The 15,994-nt window shown below is 37.1% G+C and overlaps 1 protein-coding gene across 1 annotated transcript in view; it reads left to right on the top strand.

The window, feature by feature from the left end:
* The window catches only part of USH2A (usherin), a 737,336-nt gene that overhangs the window by 561,681 nt on the left and 159,661 nt on the right, over nt 1-15,994 (top strand). Inside the window, exons 46-48 of the mRNA XM_060127145.1 lie at nt 936-1,043; nt 7,770-7,953; nt 9,312-9,469. Coding sequence (XP_059983128.1) covers nt 936-1,043; nt 7,770-7,953; nt 9,312-9,469 — 450 coding nt within the window. The remainder of the gene's footprint in view (nt 1-935; nt 1,044-7,769; nt 7,954-9,311; nt 9,470-15,994) is intronic.

The following is a 15,994-nucleotide window of genomic DNA, read 5'->3' as shown; positions in this document are numbered from 1 at the left end:
GTCCAGGGTCACTGGCCACAGAGCAGTGAAGTCTGGCAATACGTAACTTCTATTGTAAATGGATTGCCATTCTTTTTTCCCCTGAGAATTTATTGAGCTATTATTGTGCTACACCATACATCATACATCTGAATACAAAAGAAGTAATAAGCAGTATCCCTTCATCAAAGTGTATTTAATCTACATGTAAAGGCAAAAGCAACATATCCCCAAAAAAACTACAGAAGTAAGCATAAGATGATACAGTATGGGAACATATGGTGAAGAAATGCAAAGTTTAAAAAAAAAGAGTTAGTTGGTGTTAATATGAGCTGAATATGGCTTGGGGCTAAAAAATGTTGACTCTAACCTTCTCTTTACTTTTTTTCTGCCCCTGTTCATGTAAGAAGCAATTGAAGAAACTGGTGTGGTTCGCCTAGAGAAGAGAAAAGTCAGGGGGGATTTGATAACTGTCTACAAATATTTGAAGAACTGTCATGTGGAAAAGAAATTAGATTTGTTCTATAAGTCCCTAGCGGGTGGAAGTGATAGAAAGAGTTCACCACAATTTAAGGAAGGACTTTCAAACCAAATAGAGAACTGTAGAGCTCTCTAAAGATAGAGTGGGCTATTTGGGAGATGGACTACTTTGATCCTCTAGCCAGGGGAGCCCCTTCAATGACACCTTGTACAGGGGAATCAAGGGTAAAATGGATGGATGGATGACGTGAATTTTCAGATCTCTTCGAAGGCTGAGAATTTATTATTTTACCAGTGAGAAATGAAATTTCTATTAATACTGAGCTGCTTATGAAGTTCCTCTCTCCCTTAGAGAGTGTTTTCTGCTCTTAAAATTTTTGGATATCGTATCTACAGCTCTGCATGTGACTGCTCGTGCTTACCTGATAATAAATAATCCTCTCAAGAGGTACTTGATTTCTTTTTGCTCTTTCTAGGTCTGCAGCCATACACCAACTACAGCTTCACACTTAGAGCTTGTACATCTGCTGGATGCACTTCAAGTGAGCCTTTTCTAGGTCAGACTCTGCAGGCAGCCCCTCAAGGTAATTAAAAAATACCCATGACTGGGGAGAAGAAGTTTTCATTTGGTATCTTGATGTGAACTCTATAAACTCTTTCCTAACAAACAAGGAAGAAGGAATAAAGTCTATAAGTACAAAATTAAATAAAATTGTAGGTTCCTATTTCTCAAATTTAGTTAAACTATAAGCTTCCCAAGGCAGTTTGCCTTCAATTCCTTAAACCTTTTAGATGTGGTTTTGCATGGAAAAACATTATTATCTACTTGGATACGAAATTCCTCCCAAAATCAAGGATTAAATATTCCCAGAGCAGCTAAAATATAACAAGCACCATGCTCCCTATTGAAGCTGATTAAAATAGTCACTGCCCTCAAGAACTTACAGTCAAATAGAAGTGATAGGACAAGTACCCAAATCTGTATGAAGAGAGAGAATCTTAAAGGTGATGTTAAGAGAGAATAAATGAACAGAACGCTCAGGTTAATCTATGAAGGGAGAAATTATAACCCATCACAGCATCAAGAAAGATTTTAGGGAGCAGATGCCTTCTGAGATGGACCACAAGGAACAAGGATTTTGACAAATGAATGGTAGGAGGAGAAATACACAGCTTGAGGGAATGTAAAGTGGGACCATCTCCTTGGAGATCAAATTGGTGATGTCTATTAAACATGAAATGTTTCCCCATGACACAGCAGTTTCAATTTCGTTATCTATGCCAGAAAATAACGCTTCCACAACTGCACAAGGAGGCATGCACCAGGATGTTTATTGAAGCCTTTTTTTGTCGTTTGTTTAATGGCAAAATACTGGAAGCAATTGAAATGTCTTTGAGTGGGGGCATTGCTAACTAAATTCAGGTATATTCACATTATGGAATTCCATGCATCAGTTTAAAGGAATGAGATGATCCATACATATAAAATAGAAGTTATAGAACTACATTCATGTATGGTGTCCTTATAAAACAACACATAGAAAACAATATTCATTTCTATAGATAAATAAATAAATGCATAGGAAAGATTCTGGCAACATACACACCCAAATAATAACAACGGTCTGTGCGTTAGGAAGTGGGATGGGTAGTATCATTTACTTGCAGGAGAAAAATGTGTGCAAAAGCTTGGGCTAGTGATCAACTAATTCTTTTGTTAATCTCTACTATCTGCCTGTTTTCCATGTGGGGAAACAGAGGCATAACTAAGTTTCTGAACAGAAATATAATGTTAATGATCATCAGACAGTCCTGAACTACTTGTCCATTACTCTTCTAATGAAGGGGTTGTTGTACCTCAGAATATTAGACCTGAACTTCCTACCAGTAAATGGGGAATAAAATGGAAAATTCCACATATGGGGCATATGGCTCCTCACCAGGAATTCACTAATGATGTTTTCTATATAAAGAATGTTTCATGTCAAAAAGCTTAGTGTTCCTATGAAAGGAGGAAACCAGCAGTGGATTTTTTGGAAAGGTAAACTGTCAAATGGATACTTTGATGATAATGGATAATTTCTAAAGGATCTATCAACCAGTTTTGGCTGAAACTCAGCCAGATGAAAGAGCAGGGTCTCTCCAGTTTACTCATCCAATCCATATATTTAAATTCTTAGAAAATATGCATCTCTATTCTCACTTTGTCCAAAAAAAAAAGATTTCTTGAAAGAGCTCAGATTTCATGACTTAAACATTATAGCTTTCAGCAGTGCAGGGGAGTATGGGATGAGAAATGTTTTACTTGATTTCTGTTTTTAACTTTATGCACCTTTACTTTAACACAAATAACTGTGCAAAGGAACAATAAACTAAATGAGCTTTCCTCTGCAGAACAGACATGGATTTAGAATCCACTTTCCAGCTGTGTAAGTGCCAATTGTGAATAACTTGTATGAGAAATAAATGTAGTCGGAGTGCTTAACTTGGAGGTTGTGAGGGAACAAATCAGCAGTAACATTAAGTTGTGTTGTTTTGCTAAAGTGGAAATAAACATATTATATCATTTTAAATTAATAACCCCAATATAACTGATTTTAAAAGGTCTCGTTGAGTGAATCAGCCATAGTTTGAAGGTCTAACATTTGGGTGTCTAAGTGGATATGGAGAGAATTAAAAGAAGCATTTGTTCCTAGCTACCCTGAGAGCTCCTCATTTCTTTCATTTTCAATCTAAAAAAAAAAAAAAAAAAAAAGCACATTATGACCCCATTGGTAAGTTGGACCTAATTCTCTCCGATTTTAACCTACTAGAAAAATGGCGTTTCCATAGTCAAATAGTGGGAAGAGCTTGAACTGGATTATTGCTCTCTTTTCAGGATTGCTGCCATACCGGCAAGCTCTCATTCATTTTTAGAGTTCAAGCATGCAAAATTGCAGGCATGCGTTCCTCTAGCATTGATAATATGAAAAAGCAAAAGGAAAAGAAGACCAGTCTTTTTCAGTTTCATTCCAGATTCCTCTTCCTCTGCCCTTCTTTTATCTGTTGATGCTCTCCCTTGGAATTCTCCAGTACTAGCTGGAATTCCTAATGAAGGTGGAGAGCTCCCAAATTCCAGAGCTTTCACAAAGCCTACACTCGCAGATTTAAGGCCTATCTATCTACCAGTCTACAAGATGTTTATATTTAAGTGTTTTACAAATATTTCAACCTCAGTATTTCAATGTTTAAAATCGCTCTCCCCACTAACTTTCTTTTCTTCCCTTTTCCCTCTCTCAAATACCACCATCTAATCATCTAAGCCCCCAAACTGACATTCTTAATGCTTCTCTTTTCCTTAAGTTATAGTAGACAATTCTTCATAGTTTTATTAATTTTAAATCTTAAGGATTTTTAAAATGTTGTTCTTCCTTTCCATCCCTTCTGTCGCTGCCTTAGTTCAGACACCTACAACTTCTCCAGAGCCTCCTAACTAGTCTCCCTGCCTCTGGCCATTTCTCCTCTTTCTCAAATCACCATCCCAATTCTTTTAACAGTTTTGCCAAAATAGGCATAACTCACATTAATTACCTCCATAAAAATCCCATTTCTTTCCAGGAGGAAAGAAATCCACATCTTCTTAGTAAATCAAATTAGACCCCTTAAGTTTTAACTTCTGCCAGTCTGGCAAGTCTTTTGGTCTTTCCCACATGCAACTTAATGTACCAGTCATGCCAATATACTTGAACTTGTACCATGCTTTCCCTATCTCTAGGATTTTGTGTGGGTTTCCCTCAGCCTCTAGATACCCTTCCCTACATCCTCACTCAGCTAACTCCCATTTTTTCAAAATTTGACTCAGATGTCTCCCATTCTGAAAATCTCCTCTGACCCCATCCCCTTCCCATCCATCCCCATTTCACTCCCAGCCTGTTTTAGGTACCATGGCTAAGTGCTCTAATAGCACACTAAGCTTCCTTTTCTTAAAGCACTTATCAAACTGGACTATAAATTGTTATTTACCCATTTTTATTCATCACGATACTCTAGGTTCCTTGGAGGATAAAGACTATATACCTTTATCCCCACATTCACAGTGCCCAACATAGAAAATGACTAACTTGAGTAGAATGCTGAATCCACAAATGAACAAATAATAAATGGCCCAGAATTCAATGCACTTCTGACATCAGCCAATACAAAACTTGTTCCTTTGATTAACTTCCAAGGGAAAGCCAATCCACAAAAAGTGTTGGGATTTTTGACTTGGAATTTGTAGGGACGTAAGGAATGGGTAATACTGCATGACACTCAAGACAAGTTAAAACAAAGCCAGTGGACATGTTCCTTATTTAGTAGCTATTATGTCAGGAGACCAACCAAGGTGTCCTTCTGACCTTTCCCTCTTACACCTCTCAGCTAGTTTACCTGCTCCCCACCCCACTTCTAGATGATTTCCCTCATGACCATCCATTTCCTTCCCTCGAACAGCCTCAGTTCTGCCCTTCCATTACGTAGAATAGGTTTTCTGATGTCACTGAGACCCAGGCTCAGCGAGGGAGGTAGATTCTTCACCTGGGACTTACTAAGACCTCTCACCAAAGGCGGGTCTTATCCTATCAAAGATTTCTTGCAGCTGCCAAAGATAAGAGAGTCTCCATAACATGATGTAAGTGAAAACACAGGGCTTATTCGTTTTTTACACATTCCAATTTCATCTTATAAATCAAACCAACGGACACAGGGTTATTGCCAACATGAACAGAGCTTTCACCAGCTTATCTAAATATAAAACTCAACTTTTATTTAAAACACAAAGCAACACCAAAATGTGGCTTCATTTTATCTCATTAACTCCTGCATTTCCACAGACTGCATTGACTGATTCAAAGCAGAAACTAAGCAGTAGCCTTTCTCGCAACTTGGTGATTTTTAATACATCCTTCAAGGTAAGGAAGACAGGACTGCAGGAAGCGGATTATGAACTACAGCCTTATACTTTATCTTTTAAATCAACAAACTAATATCACGTTTAAATCAGAGCTCTCATTAGCTGGGTGAGTCATCCAGCAGCTGTTGGCAGAGAGACCCAAACATAAATGTATATTATGATCTGTGGATTTGTTCAAGTACCTAACATAGGGGTGAGCTTTCAGAACAAAATGAACTACTCTCTTCTCAGGATTAAGCTGTTCTTTAGAAAATCAGTAAGTTTGAGCCATTTTTAAATCGATCTTGATTCTTTCAGAATGCTGCTAAGTAAATAGCATTTGAATGTCCTTTTCTTATAGAAGTGTTGAAATCTTACCCTTTCCTGAGGAACTTACACAGGAGGTACAATCAACCAAAAACTATTGATTATTGAGAACCTAATATTGAAATGAGTTTTTAAAAGCTGAAGAAGAGAGTTACAGAGTCTATTCAGAGCATGACCAGATGACAACATGAAAATCTTTCTCATCACTAGGTTCTCCATCAATACACTTTTACATTGATAAGACTACTTAAATATTTGACCTTGAATTACAGTTGTTTGTGTACACATTTTATCTTTTATACAGAGGGTATAAACTCATAAAAATGAGCCATATCTTAGTCGCATTTGTATTCCATAGAACACTTAACATAGTAATTTGTGGGACATAAATTTACAACAAAATTATTCAATATTTATGAGGCATTGTGCTATCCATAAAGATACACAGAGTAGACCCCTGCCCTCATGCAGCTAACTTTGTATTAAAAGCAGGAGAAAGAAATAGACCACACAGTCATAAAAACAAAAAATAATGATGATATCAAAGGAAGAAGATGATTATGATGTTATGCGCATTGAGAGGAAAATAGAAAAGGGCATATGATAGAGAGGAACAAGGTTGGGATCACTTTAGATAGGGTTAAAGTTATAGTTAGGGAATAGTGGTCAATAAGACCTCCCTGATAAGGTGATATTTACACGGGTCACTGAAATCTGAGAATAAAATGCACAGTTGTCATGGTGTCACGAACAAAAGTGTTCTAGTCAGAGGGAATGGAAGTGCAAAAGCTCAGAGGTGAGAAAGAACTTGAAACATTCGGAGGCTGGAAAGGAGTCTGGTGTGGCTGGAGCTTCGTGAATGATGGAGAGAATGGTGCCAGGTAGTCCAGAGCCAGAAAAATGTAGGGCCATACAGGTTATCATAAGGAATTGGAATTATACTATATGAATAATTTCAAAAGGGCTGTATATTTTATGAATATTATACTAGGTTACATATATACTATATATGCTTTTATAAGTGATAGAGAGAACGACAAGATTTAAAACACAGACACTAGTTTAGAGGCTATCACAGGAGTCCATGAGAGGGAGAAATGTAGTTTGGATCAGGAGAGGTAAAAATAGAAAGGACTATGCACATTCAGGGTAGAATCTGCAGGACTTGATGATAGATTATATTTAGGGGTGAGAAAAGTAAGAGCCTCAGGGATAATTTTTTTGTGTTTTGCCCAAGAAAATGAATAGTTGGATAAGATTTGGAGACAAACAGATTGTAAACCAGAAAACCAAGAGTTCTGTTTTAGATGTTTTAGGTTTTTGATATGTTATTAGTCATCTAAATGGAGGTAGACAAGTAGAGAGTGGAACTCATGTGTCTGAAGCTCAGGAGAGAGTTTTAGTATAGCGATATGCATCGGGCAGTGTTCAACATAGAGATAATGTTTAAAACTGAGACTAAATGGAGATCAACTACAAAGACAGTGTTGCCAAACAAGAGGAGAGGAAAGGAGAAGAAGGGAGGGAAGGGTAGAGGAGAGATCCTAGTTCTCTGAGGCACTACATCATTTTGAGGTCCAGGAAGGGAAGAGAAGCCAGTAAATGAGGCTGGAAGTAGCCAGAGAGAAAGGAAAAAAACAAGCACAGCATGTAGTGTCAGAGAGGCACAGGCAAAGTATGTTTGTTCATCGAATTTGATAATTCAGGCAAATACTAGATTATGATTCCAAGTAAACAGGCATCAAATTTGAAAATTCCTGGATATTTTCTTAGGTCTTGATTACACTCAGAGTAACAGCCATGATAGAGAAAGTCTCCATCACTAGTTGTCTGGCATTCATTTTCTAAAGGCAATTCAAAACTAATAATAATTAAAGCATTAGAAAAGTATTTATATATTTATACCCGATTATATACTTTACCTCCAAAAGAAATAAAATGTATTTTTGTTGCTCCCCATGAGATTTTTTTATCAACAGATAAAAATATCATAGCATGTGGAGTGATGGTATGACTTTTAATATGGTGCTTACTGTATCCTAGCAATAAAACTTCCTTGTGTTATTTTTGCCAGGAGTTTGGGTGACACCTCGACACATTATCATCAATTCTACAACAGTGGAATTATATTGGAGTCTGCCAGAAAAGCCCAATGGCCTCATTTCTCAATATCAATTGAGTCGTAATGGAAGCTTGGTTTTCCTGGGGGGCAGTGAGGAGCAGAACTTCACTGATAAAAACCTGGAGCCCAACAGCAGGTAAACTAAAAGAAAACTTTACCAATCATACAGTGAGAATTACAGATTTCTCAGGGTTGAGAAAGAGGCCATCTCCAACTGAAACAATATTAAATGAATGGGTTAATTAATCTCATATATTAGCCATTCCATAGCTGATGAAATCTCTTAATCCATTTCAGATGATGAAGATCCAAACACTAGCTCATTACAGTAGTCTTCAGAGGACATGATATTCCTTAGAACTGTAAACAGCCTTTTATTTGACATGAGAATTTTTTAGTATATGAAATACACAAAGTATTCAATTTTAAGAATTATCAAATGATCTGCAAAATCATGCATCCCTAAACTAGCAAGAAAAGAGATTTAAAGAGGTGTGTTTTGTATCAACAACCTTTACTTCTGGATAATATTTTCTCTACTTGCTATACTATATATAGACAGGAGTGGTTTGAGGGGGAAAACTTCCACATATTTGCAATTCAGTCCCATTCATTTCTCAGCAGAGATCAAATATATCTTAGATCAACAGATGTTTTCTTACAGAGAGTAGAGATCAATTTAGTTTTATTGTAGAGAGTAGCAGATCAATTTAGAGACATCTTTCTCTAAACATATTTCCCTGAACTCTAACCCATTTAAAACTGGAGAACATTCATTTAAATCCTCCACAATCCACCAGCACACTCCAAGACTTTCCTGAAATCTTTAAGAAAAGCAATGAATTACTCGACGGTTAAAAATAAAATGGGGGGGGGGACTTGCCTGGTGGCGCAGTGGTTAAGAATCCACCTGCCAATGCAGGGGACACGGGTTCGAGCCCTGGTCCGGGAAGATCCCACATGCCACAGAACAACGAAGCCTGTGCGCCACAACTACTGAGCCTGTGCTCTAGAGCCCTTGAGCTGCAACTACTGAGCCCACATGCCACAACTGCTGAACCCCGTGTGCCTAGAGCCCATGCGCTGCAGCAAGAGAAGCCACTGCAGTGAGCAGCCCACGCACCACAACGAAGAGTAGCCCTGCTCACCACAACTAGAGAAAAGCCCACATACAGCAACAAAGACCCAACACAGCCAAAACTTAATTAAATAATTAAAATAATAATAATAAATTTACATTTTAAAATGCCCATATTTAAAAAAAATAAGAAAAAATAAAATAAAATGGGAAAGGGTCCGAAATAGTGATGTCCTGGAGAGAATGTTCCCTGTGCTAGAAAAATTATAAGGTCTATGGTAAAGTCTCTGGATGGGGAACAAAGAATTTGCAATTTGTCACAAATTTAGAACGAAGCAATAGATAGAAAAGCCAGCAATCACTGTCCAATTATCGTGTGCATTGCCTTATCACAATTCTTTCTTTTTTAAATATAGGTACATTTATAAGCTGGAAGCCACTACTGAAGGTGGCAGCAGTCCCAGCAATGAGTACATCATACAGACACCTATATTAACACCAGAAGAAATCCCGCCTCCGTATAACACCACAGTAATTGGACCTGATTCCATATATGTAGCTTGGACCCCACCAGGTAAGAAATAAAACCTGGGTGTGTGTGTGTGTGTGTGTGTGTGTGTGTGTGTGTGTGTGTGTGTATACATGCATGCGCACGCACACGCATGTGTACATAAAACATTTCAGAGGAAATTAATCGGAGATAGAACTGGAAATGTGAATTTAGTAAATCAGAAGGACATATTCTGTCTCCTGGATAAATATAAACAGAATAAACCAAACTACACTCACGGGTGAATACATGTGTAAGCATTTATGTACATACATATAGATAGATATAGGTGTAGGTGTGTAGATAAAGATATATAGATACCTAGGTATATACTTTTCTATCAAAGCAACACTTTCTTTCAAGTACCAGAGCCTAAAAATCTCTTTTCTTATTCATACGTATGCAAGGTAAGTCACATAGGTCTGAACTACCTTGAGCATCCATTTCTACAGGATTCCCTAGATTGAATCATTGGCATTATATTATAATAGTGAATGGAGAATTCAGAAAGGAGGTAGACCACTCCACCCATGTATCTTGAGTTGTGACCAGTTATATAGTAGCTGAATTTTACCTCTCTAAGCTGTGTAGCCTCCATCAAACCATTGAGTCCCTAGTAGGTTGCTTTTGTGGTTTAGTGCAATATTATATTTGGAATATAATCACCATCCTCAGATAAAACTCTGACTGCATTAACACTGTGGATTAAGGATTAGAGTGAAATCTGCTTGCTCTGTCTTTTAACATTAGGGATATTTGGAAGTTTTGTTTCAGTAAAATTTAAAACTGATTAAGGTGTTAAATGAACTTCAAAGATATGTGAGTTTATTTTTAATATCTAGTCTTAACATGAAATTGAAGCATGAAATTAACACAAACCCCTGTTGTCCCCATCAGATTAAGTTTAGCCACATTTCAACATGGTACTGAAAATAATTGGTTAACAGTCATTTGGGCTATCAGCAGATCCATTCCATAAAATAATTAACAGACATATTTTGCATTGAACTGAACACATAACTCAGTCAAAACATGTAATTTAGGCATAAAGATAACGTAAAGGCATAATATTGGATTGGCCAAAAAGTTTGTTCGGGTTTTTCTGTAAGATGGTATGGAAAAACCTGAACGAACTTTTTGGCCAACCCAGTATATAAAACTTAAATTCTCATGAACCAACATCCTTCTGATGTCATAATCTCAGATCAAAGAAAAAAGGATCTTTTGGGGGACAAATTTGCAGGAGAAAATCTCTGAAGAGCTTTCTAAGCAAAGAAAAACTTAAGTTGCTCTAAGATATAAAGTATAAATGATTTCATCCACCTTTGTATTAAAATGAACATGCAACATATTAAATTAAACAAAACAAGAAAGAATAATCAATAGCGCCGGGATGTGTCATAAAGTACTATAATTCAGATCTCAGTATTAGAAGCATAGCTGTTCTTGAACTCTGCTCTTAATTTTAACAGAGGAATAAATACAAATCTTCTGCTGTGAAAAATATACAAACTTACATATCCTTTTATGGAATTGATTTCTAACTTCATTGGAGAGCATGGCCAACTTGCAGCCTTTTAGCGTATTTCTCCTTGGCATTCTTATAGTACCGTGGTATTTTTGCTCCACGAAGTAAAATGAGGCATCACAGAGCCAGCCTGAGACCAGATTCAGCCTATTGACTGGAGACTTCTCAGATTCAGTCCAGGGTCTTTTACCATACAAGTTTGCAAAGAGCAATAAAGAAAATCCAGGGTGATACGCAAAGTTGATGATTTTCTAGCCAAGTGACCAGGAAGTTCCATGGTTTATCACAGAGGTCCCCAGCCTTTTTGGCACCAGGGACCGGTTTCGTGGAAGACAGTTTTTCCACGGATGGGGTGGGGGATGGTTCAGGCAGTAATGCGAGCGATGGGGAGCAATGGGGAGCGGCAGATGAAGCTTCACTGGCTTGCCCGCCGCTCACCTCCTGCTGTGCAGCCCGGTTCCTAACAGGCCACAGACTGGTACCATCTGCAGCCTGGGGTTTGGGGACCCCTAGTTTATCAAATTACATGTCATTTTCATATTATTACACACCTAAATTGTCATTGCTAATCCGAAGATTTCACACTTAGTAAGGATTTGAAAACATCTTTCTTTTTTAAAAAAATTTTTATTGGAGTATAGTTGATACAGTGTTATCAACTATAACAATGTTGTGTTAGTTTTAGGTGTACAGCAAAGTGAATCAGTTATACATATACATATATCCACTCTTTTTTAGATTCTTTTCCCATGTAGGTCATACAGAGTATTGAGTAGAGTTCCCTGTGCTATGCAGTAGGTTCTTATTAGTTATCTGTTTTACATATAGTAGTGTGTATGTCAATCCCAATCTCCCAATTTATCCCTCCCCTGCCCTTTCCCCATAAGTTTGTTTTCTATATAAGTTTGTTTTCTACATCTGTGACTCTGTTTCTGTTTTGTAAATAAGTTCATTTTTTTATATTCCACATATAAGCGATATCATATTTCTGTGCCAGCTATTAGCTGGCTTTAAATAAGTCAGTTTCTTTGAGTCTCAGTTATCTCCATCTGGAAAATCAATCAGAGAAGAAATCAGCGAAGAAAAAGAAATAAAAGGAATCCAAATTGGAAAAGAAGAAATAAAGCTGTCACTGTTTGCAGATGACATGATATTATACACAGAGAATCCTAAAGATGCTACCAGAAAACTACTAGAGCTAATTAATGAATTTGGTAAAGTAGCAGGATACAAAATTAACGCACAGAAATCTCTTGCATTCCTATACACTATTGATGAAAAGCCTGAAAGAGAAATTAAGGAAACACTCCCTTTACCACTGCAACAGAAAGAATAAAATACCTAGGAATAAACCTACCTAAGGAGACAAAAGACCTGTATGCAGAAAACTATATGACACTGGTGAAAGAAATTAAAGATGATACAAACAGACGGAGAGATATATCATGTTCTTGGATTGGAAGAATCAACATTGTGAAAATGACTGTACTACCCAAAGCAATCTACAGATTCAATGCAATCCCTATCAAACTACCAATGGCATTTTTCACAGAACAAGAGCAAAAAGTTTCACAATTTATATGGAAACAAAAAAGATTATGAATAGCCAAAGCAATTCTGAGAAAGAAAAATGGAGCTGGAAGAATCAGGCTCCCTGACTTCAGACTATACTACAAAGCTACAGTAATCAAGACAGTATGGTACTGGCACAAAAACCAGATATATAGATCAATGGTACAGGACAGAATGCCCAGAGATAAACCCATGCACATATGGGCACCTAATTTACGACAAAGGAGGCAAGAATATACAGTGGAGAAAAGACAGCCTCCTCAATAAGTGGTGCTCGGAAAACTTGACAGCTACATGTAAAAGAATGAAATTAGAACACTCCCTAACACCATACACAAAAATAATCTCAAAATGGACTAAAGACCTAAGTGTAAGGCCAGACACTATCAAACGCTTAGAGGAAAACATAGGCAGAACACTGTATGACATAAATCACAGCAAGATCCTTTTTGACCCACCTCCTAGAGAAGTGGAAATAAAAATAAACACATGGGACCTAATTAAACTTAAAAACTTTTGCACAGCAAAGGAAACCATAAACAAGACAAAAAGACAACCCTCAAAATGGGAGAAAATATTTGCAAATGAAGCAACTGACAAAGGATTAGTCTCCAAAATTTACAAGCAGCTCATGCAGCTCAAAATCAAAAAATAAAAAAAAAAAAAACAACCCCATCCATAAATGGGCAGAAGACCTAAATACACTTTTCTCCAAAGAAGATATACAGATTGCCAACAAACACATGAAAGGATGCTCCACATCACTAATCATTAGAGAAATTCAAATCAAAACTACAGTGAGGTATCACCTCACACCAGTCGGAATGGCCATCATCAAAAAATCTATAAACAATAAATGCTGGAGAGGGTGTGGAGAAAAGGGAACCCTCTTGCACTGTTGGTGGGAATGTAAATTGATACAGCCACTATGGAGAACAGTATGGAAGTTCCTTAAAAACTAAAAATAGAACCACCATACAACCCAGCAATCCCACTACTGGGCATATACCCTGAGAAAACCATATTTCAAAGGTGTCATGTACCGCAATGTTCATTGCAGCTCTATTTACAATAGCCAGGACATGGAAGCAACCTAAGTGTCCATTGACAGAAGAATGGATAAAGGAGATGTAGCACATATATACAATGGAATATTAGCCATAAAAAGAAATGAAACTGAGTTATTTGTAGTTAGGTGGATGGACCTAGAGACTGTCATACAGAGTGAAGTAAGTCAGAAAGAGAAAAACAAATACCGTATGCTAACACATATATATGGAATCTAAAAAAAAAAAAAAATAGTTCTGAAGAACCTAGGGGTAGGACAGGAATAAAGATGTAGATGTAGAGAATGGACTTGAGGACGCGGAGACGGGGAAGGGTAAGCTGGGACGAAGTGAGAGAGTGGCATGGACATATATACACTACCAAATGTAAAATAGATAGCTAGTGGGAAGCAGCCACATAGCACAGGGAGATCAGCTTGGTTCTTTGTGTCCACATATAGGGGTGGGATAGGGAGGGTGGGAGGGAGACGCAAGAGGGAGGAGATATGGGGATATATGCATATGTATAGCTGATTCACTTTGTTATAAAGCAGAAAGTAACACACATTGTAAAGCAATTATATTCCAATAAAGATGTTAAATAAATAAATATGTATTTGCCCCAAAATCTGCTAGGTCCCAAGGCCTCCACTTTCAAAATCATAAAACTGCATATTGCAAGATTGGGTTTGTAAATTTTTAAGATTTCTTTCAAATTTCCCAGAATTTTGTCATTTTTTTTCTTTGAGTTCAATATCATATTTCCATGTTTAAAGTATAATGTTTCTATTTAGAAAAGGATCATTATGAAATAAGGCATAAGTTTTGCTTTTTTAATGTCACCTTAACTCTTGTCTACCTCAATTTTGTAGAAATTGTTCATTCCAGTCCAGCCTAAGGGATATTGTAGAAATGCTTTACACACTAGCTCTGACCATGTAACCAGCGGTTAATAAATCCATAATATCCAGGCCTGTCAATCTTTTAGTTTCAGATGCACAAACTCCATGACAGAAACCCTGTAATATATGGAAAGATTAAAGTCTTAAATTAAACTTTTTTCCTGGTGCCTAGAAGAATTTTGAACTTAGTAAACAGGGAGATGATTTTGACTTGTGTATAATCTACAGTTGATTTTATTGGAAAATACCTCATGCTGTGTTTTGATTTGGATAATAAAAACATTTGCTGTTCCTGAATAGTCACAAATATATATTTTAAACAGGAAGAAAACAAACTTGTTATAACTTGAGGTTGTTTATTTGCTGACAATCAAAAGCTTTCTAGGAATTCATCATACCCTCCTGCCATTGCAAAGTGATTACATCATACACAGAGCTGAAAAATGGACAAAACAGTCCATACCTGTAGTTCCCAAACCTGAGTGAACATTAGGATCACCTGGAAAGCTTGTGCAAAGACAGATTCTCAACCCCAAGTTTACTGAATAAGAATGTCCTGGGCTAGAGTTAAGTTCGGCAGATGACATTGATGTGCTCCAAGTTTAGTAACCATGGATCACCCACATCATGGGTGGTCAAAAGTGGTCAATTACAATAAATCTCTGAAAATGCAGATCAAACCAGTTTCCCTTGAATGTCCAAAGCCAAAATAGTGGTTAACTGATTTTTTTTCACACGTATTTTGTTTTGTGGTCAGTAAGGACAGAGTGACCTTACACAGGTAAGTTGCTGGGAGAAAACTATCTCTGTGGTTGCCTGGCAACAGAAAATGACCCATGCAATTATGTGGGCTTTCAGTTTACACATTGTTAATTATCAATGTTATCTATAAATTGCCTTATTGTTTATAAATCCTGTTAGTAAAAGGGGTTCAGACCAGAGAGTATATGAGAATATTCAGGGGAAGAGAAATTGTGACAAATATCATATATTCATTAACATTACTTGTGTATATTTGCCATTTTTTAAATTCCTAGTATGTGCCAAACAATTTGATAAGCACTTTCCCTGCCTTACTGCAGTTAATTCTCATGCAAACCCTGGTAGACAAGTAATATCATTATCAAAATATTAAGATAAGAAACTTGAATCTTGAAGAAGTAATATAATTTACTCAAGGTCACACAGCCTGAATTCAAATTCAGGTCTGCGCTCTTCTGCTGCCTTATAAGAGCAATTCCTTCCTGTCTTTGGCTTAACTCTTAAATCCAAATCATACTTTCCATTTATTGCCCAAAGTCTTTTAGATTTACGATAGAGCAACTAGCTTTTCTGAAATAGTAGCCTAGAGGGCCAAGAAGCAGAGCTAGGTGTTGGGGAAAACCAAACGATTTGGGGAGAAAATTTTTTGTGGGGGGCATGTCAAGACCAGAAGAATTAATGGTGGAAAATGACAAGCCCCTGAAGGGAAAATATCTACCTGGCAATAGTTATCTCCTGA

The sequence above is a fragment of the Lagenorhynchus albirostris genome, chromosome 2, assembly GCF_949774975.1.
Source record: "Lagenorhynchus albirostris chromosome 2, mLagAlb1.1, whole genome shotgun sequence".
NCBI lineage: Eukaryota > Metazoa > Chordata > Mammalia > Artiodactyla > Delphinidae > Lagenorhynchus > Lagenorhynchus albirostris.
Note: the sequence above shows the minus strand (reverse complement) of the source record. Positions and strands in the feature narration are given on the sequence as shown.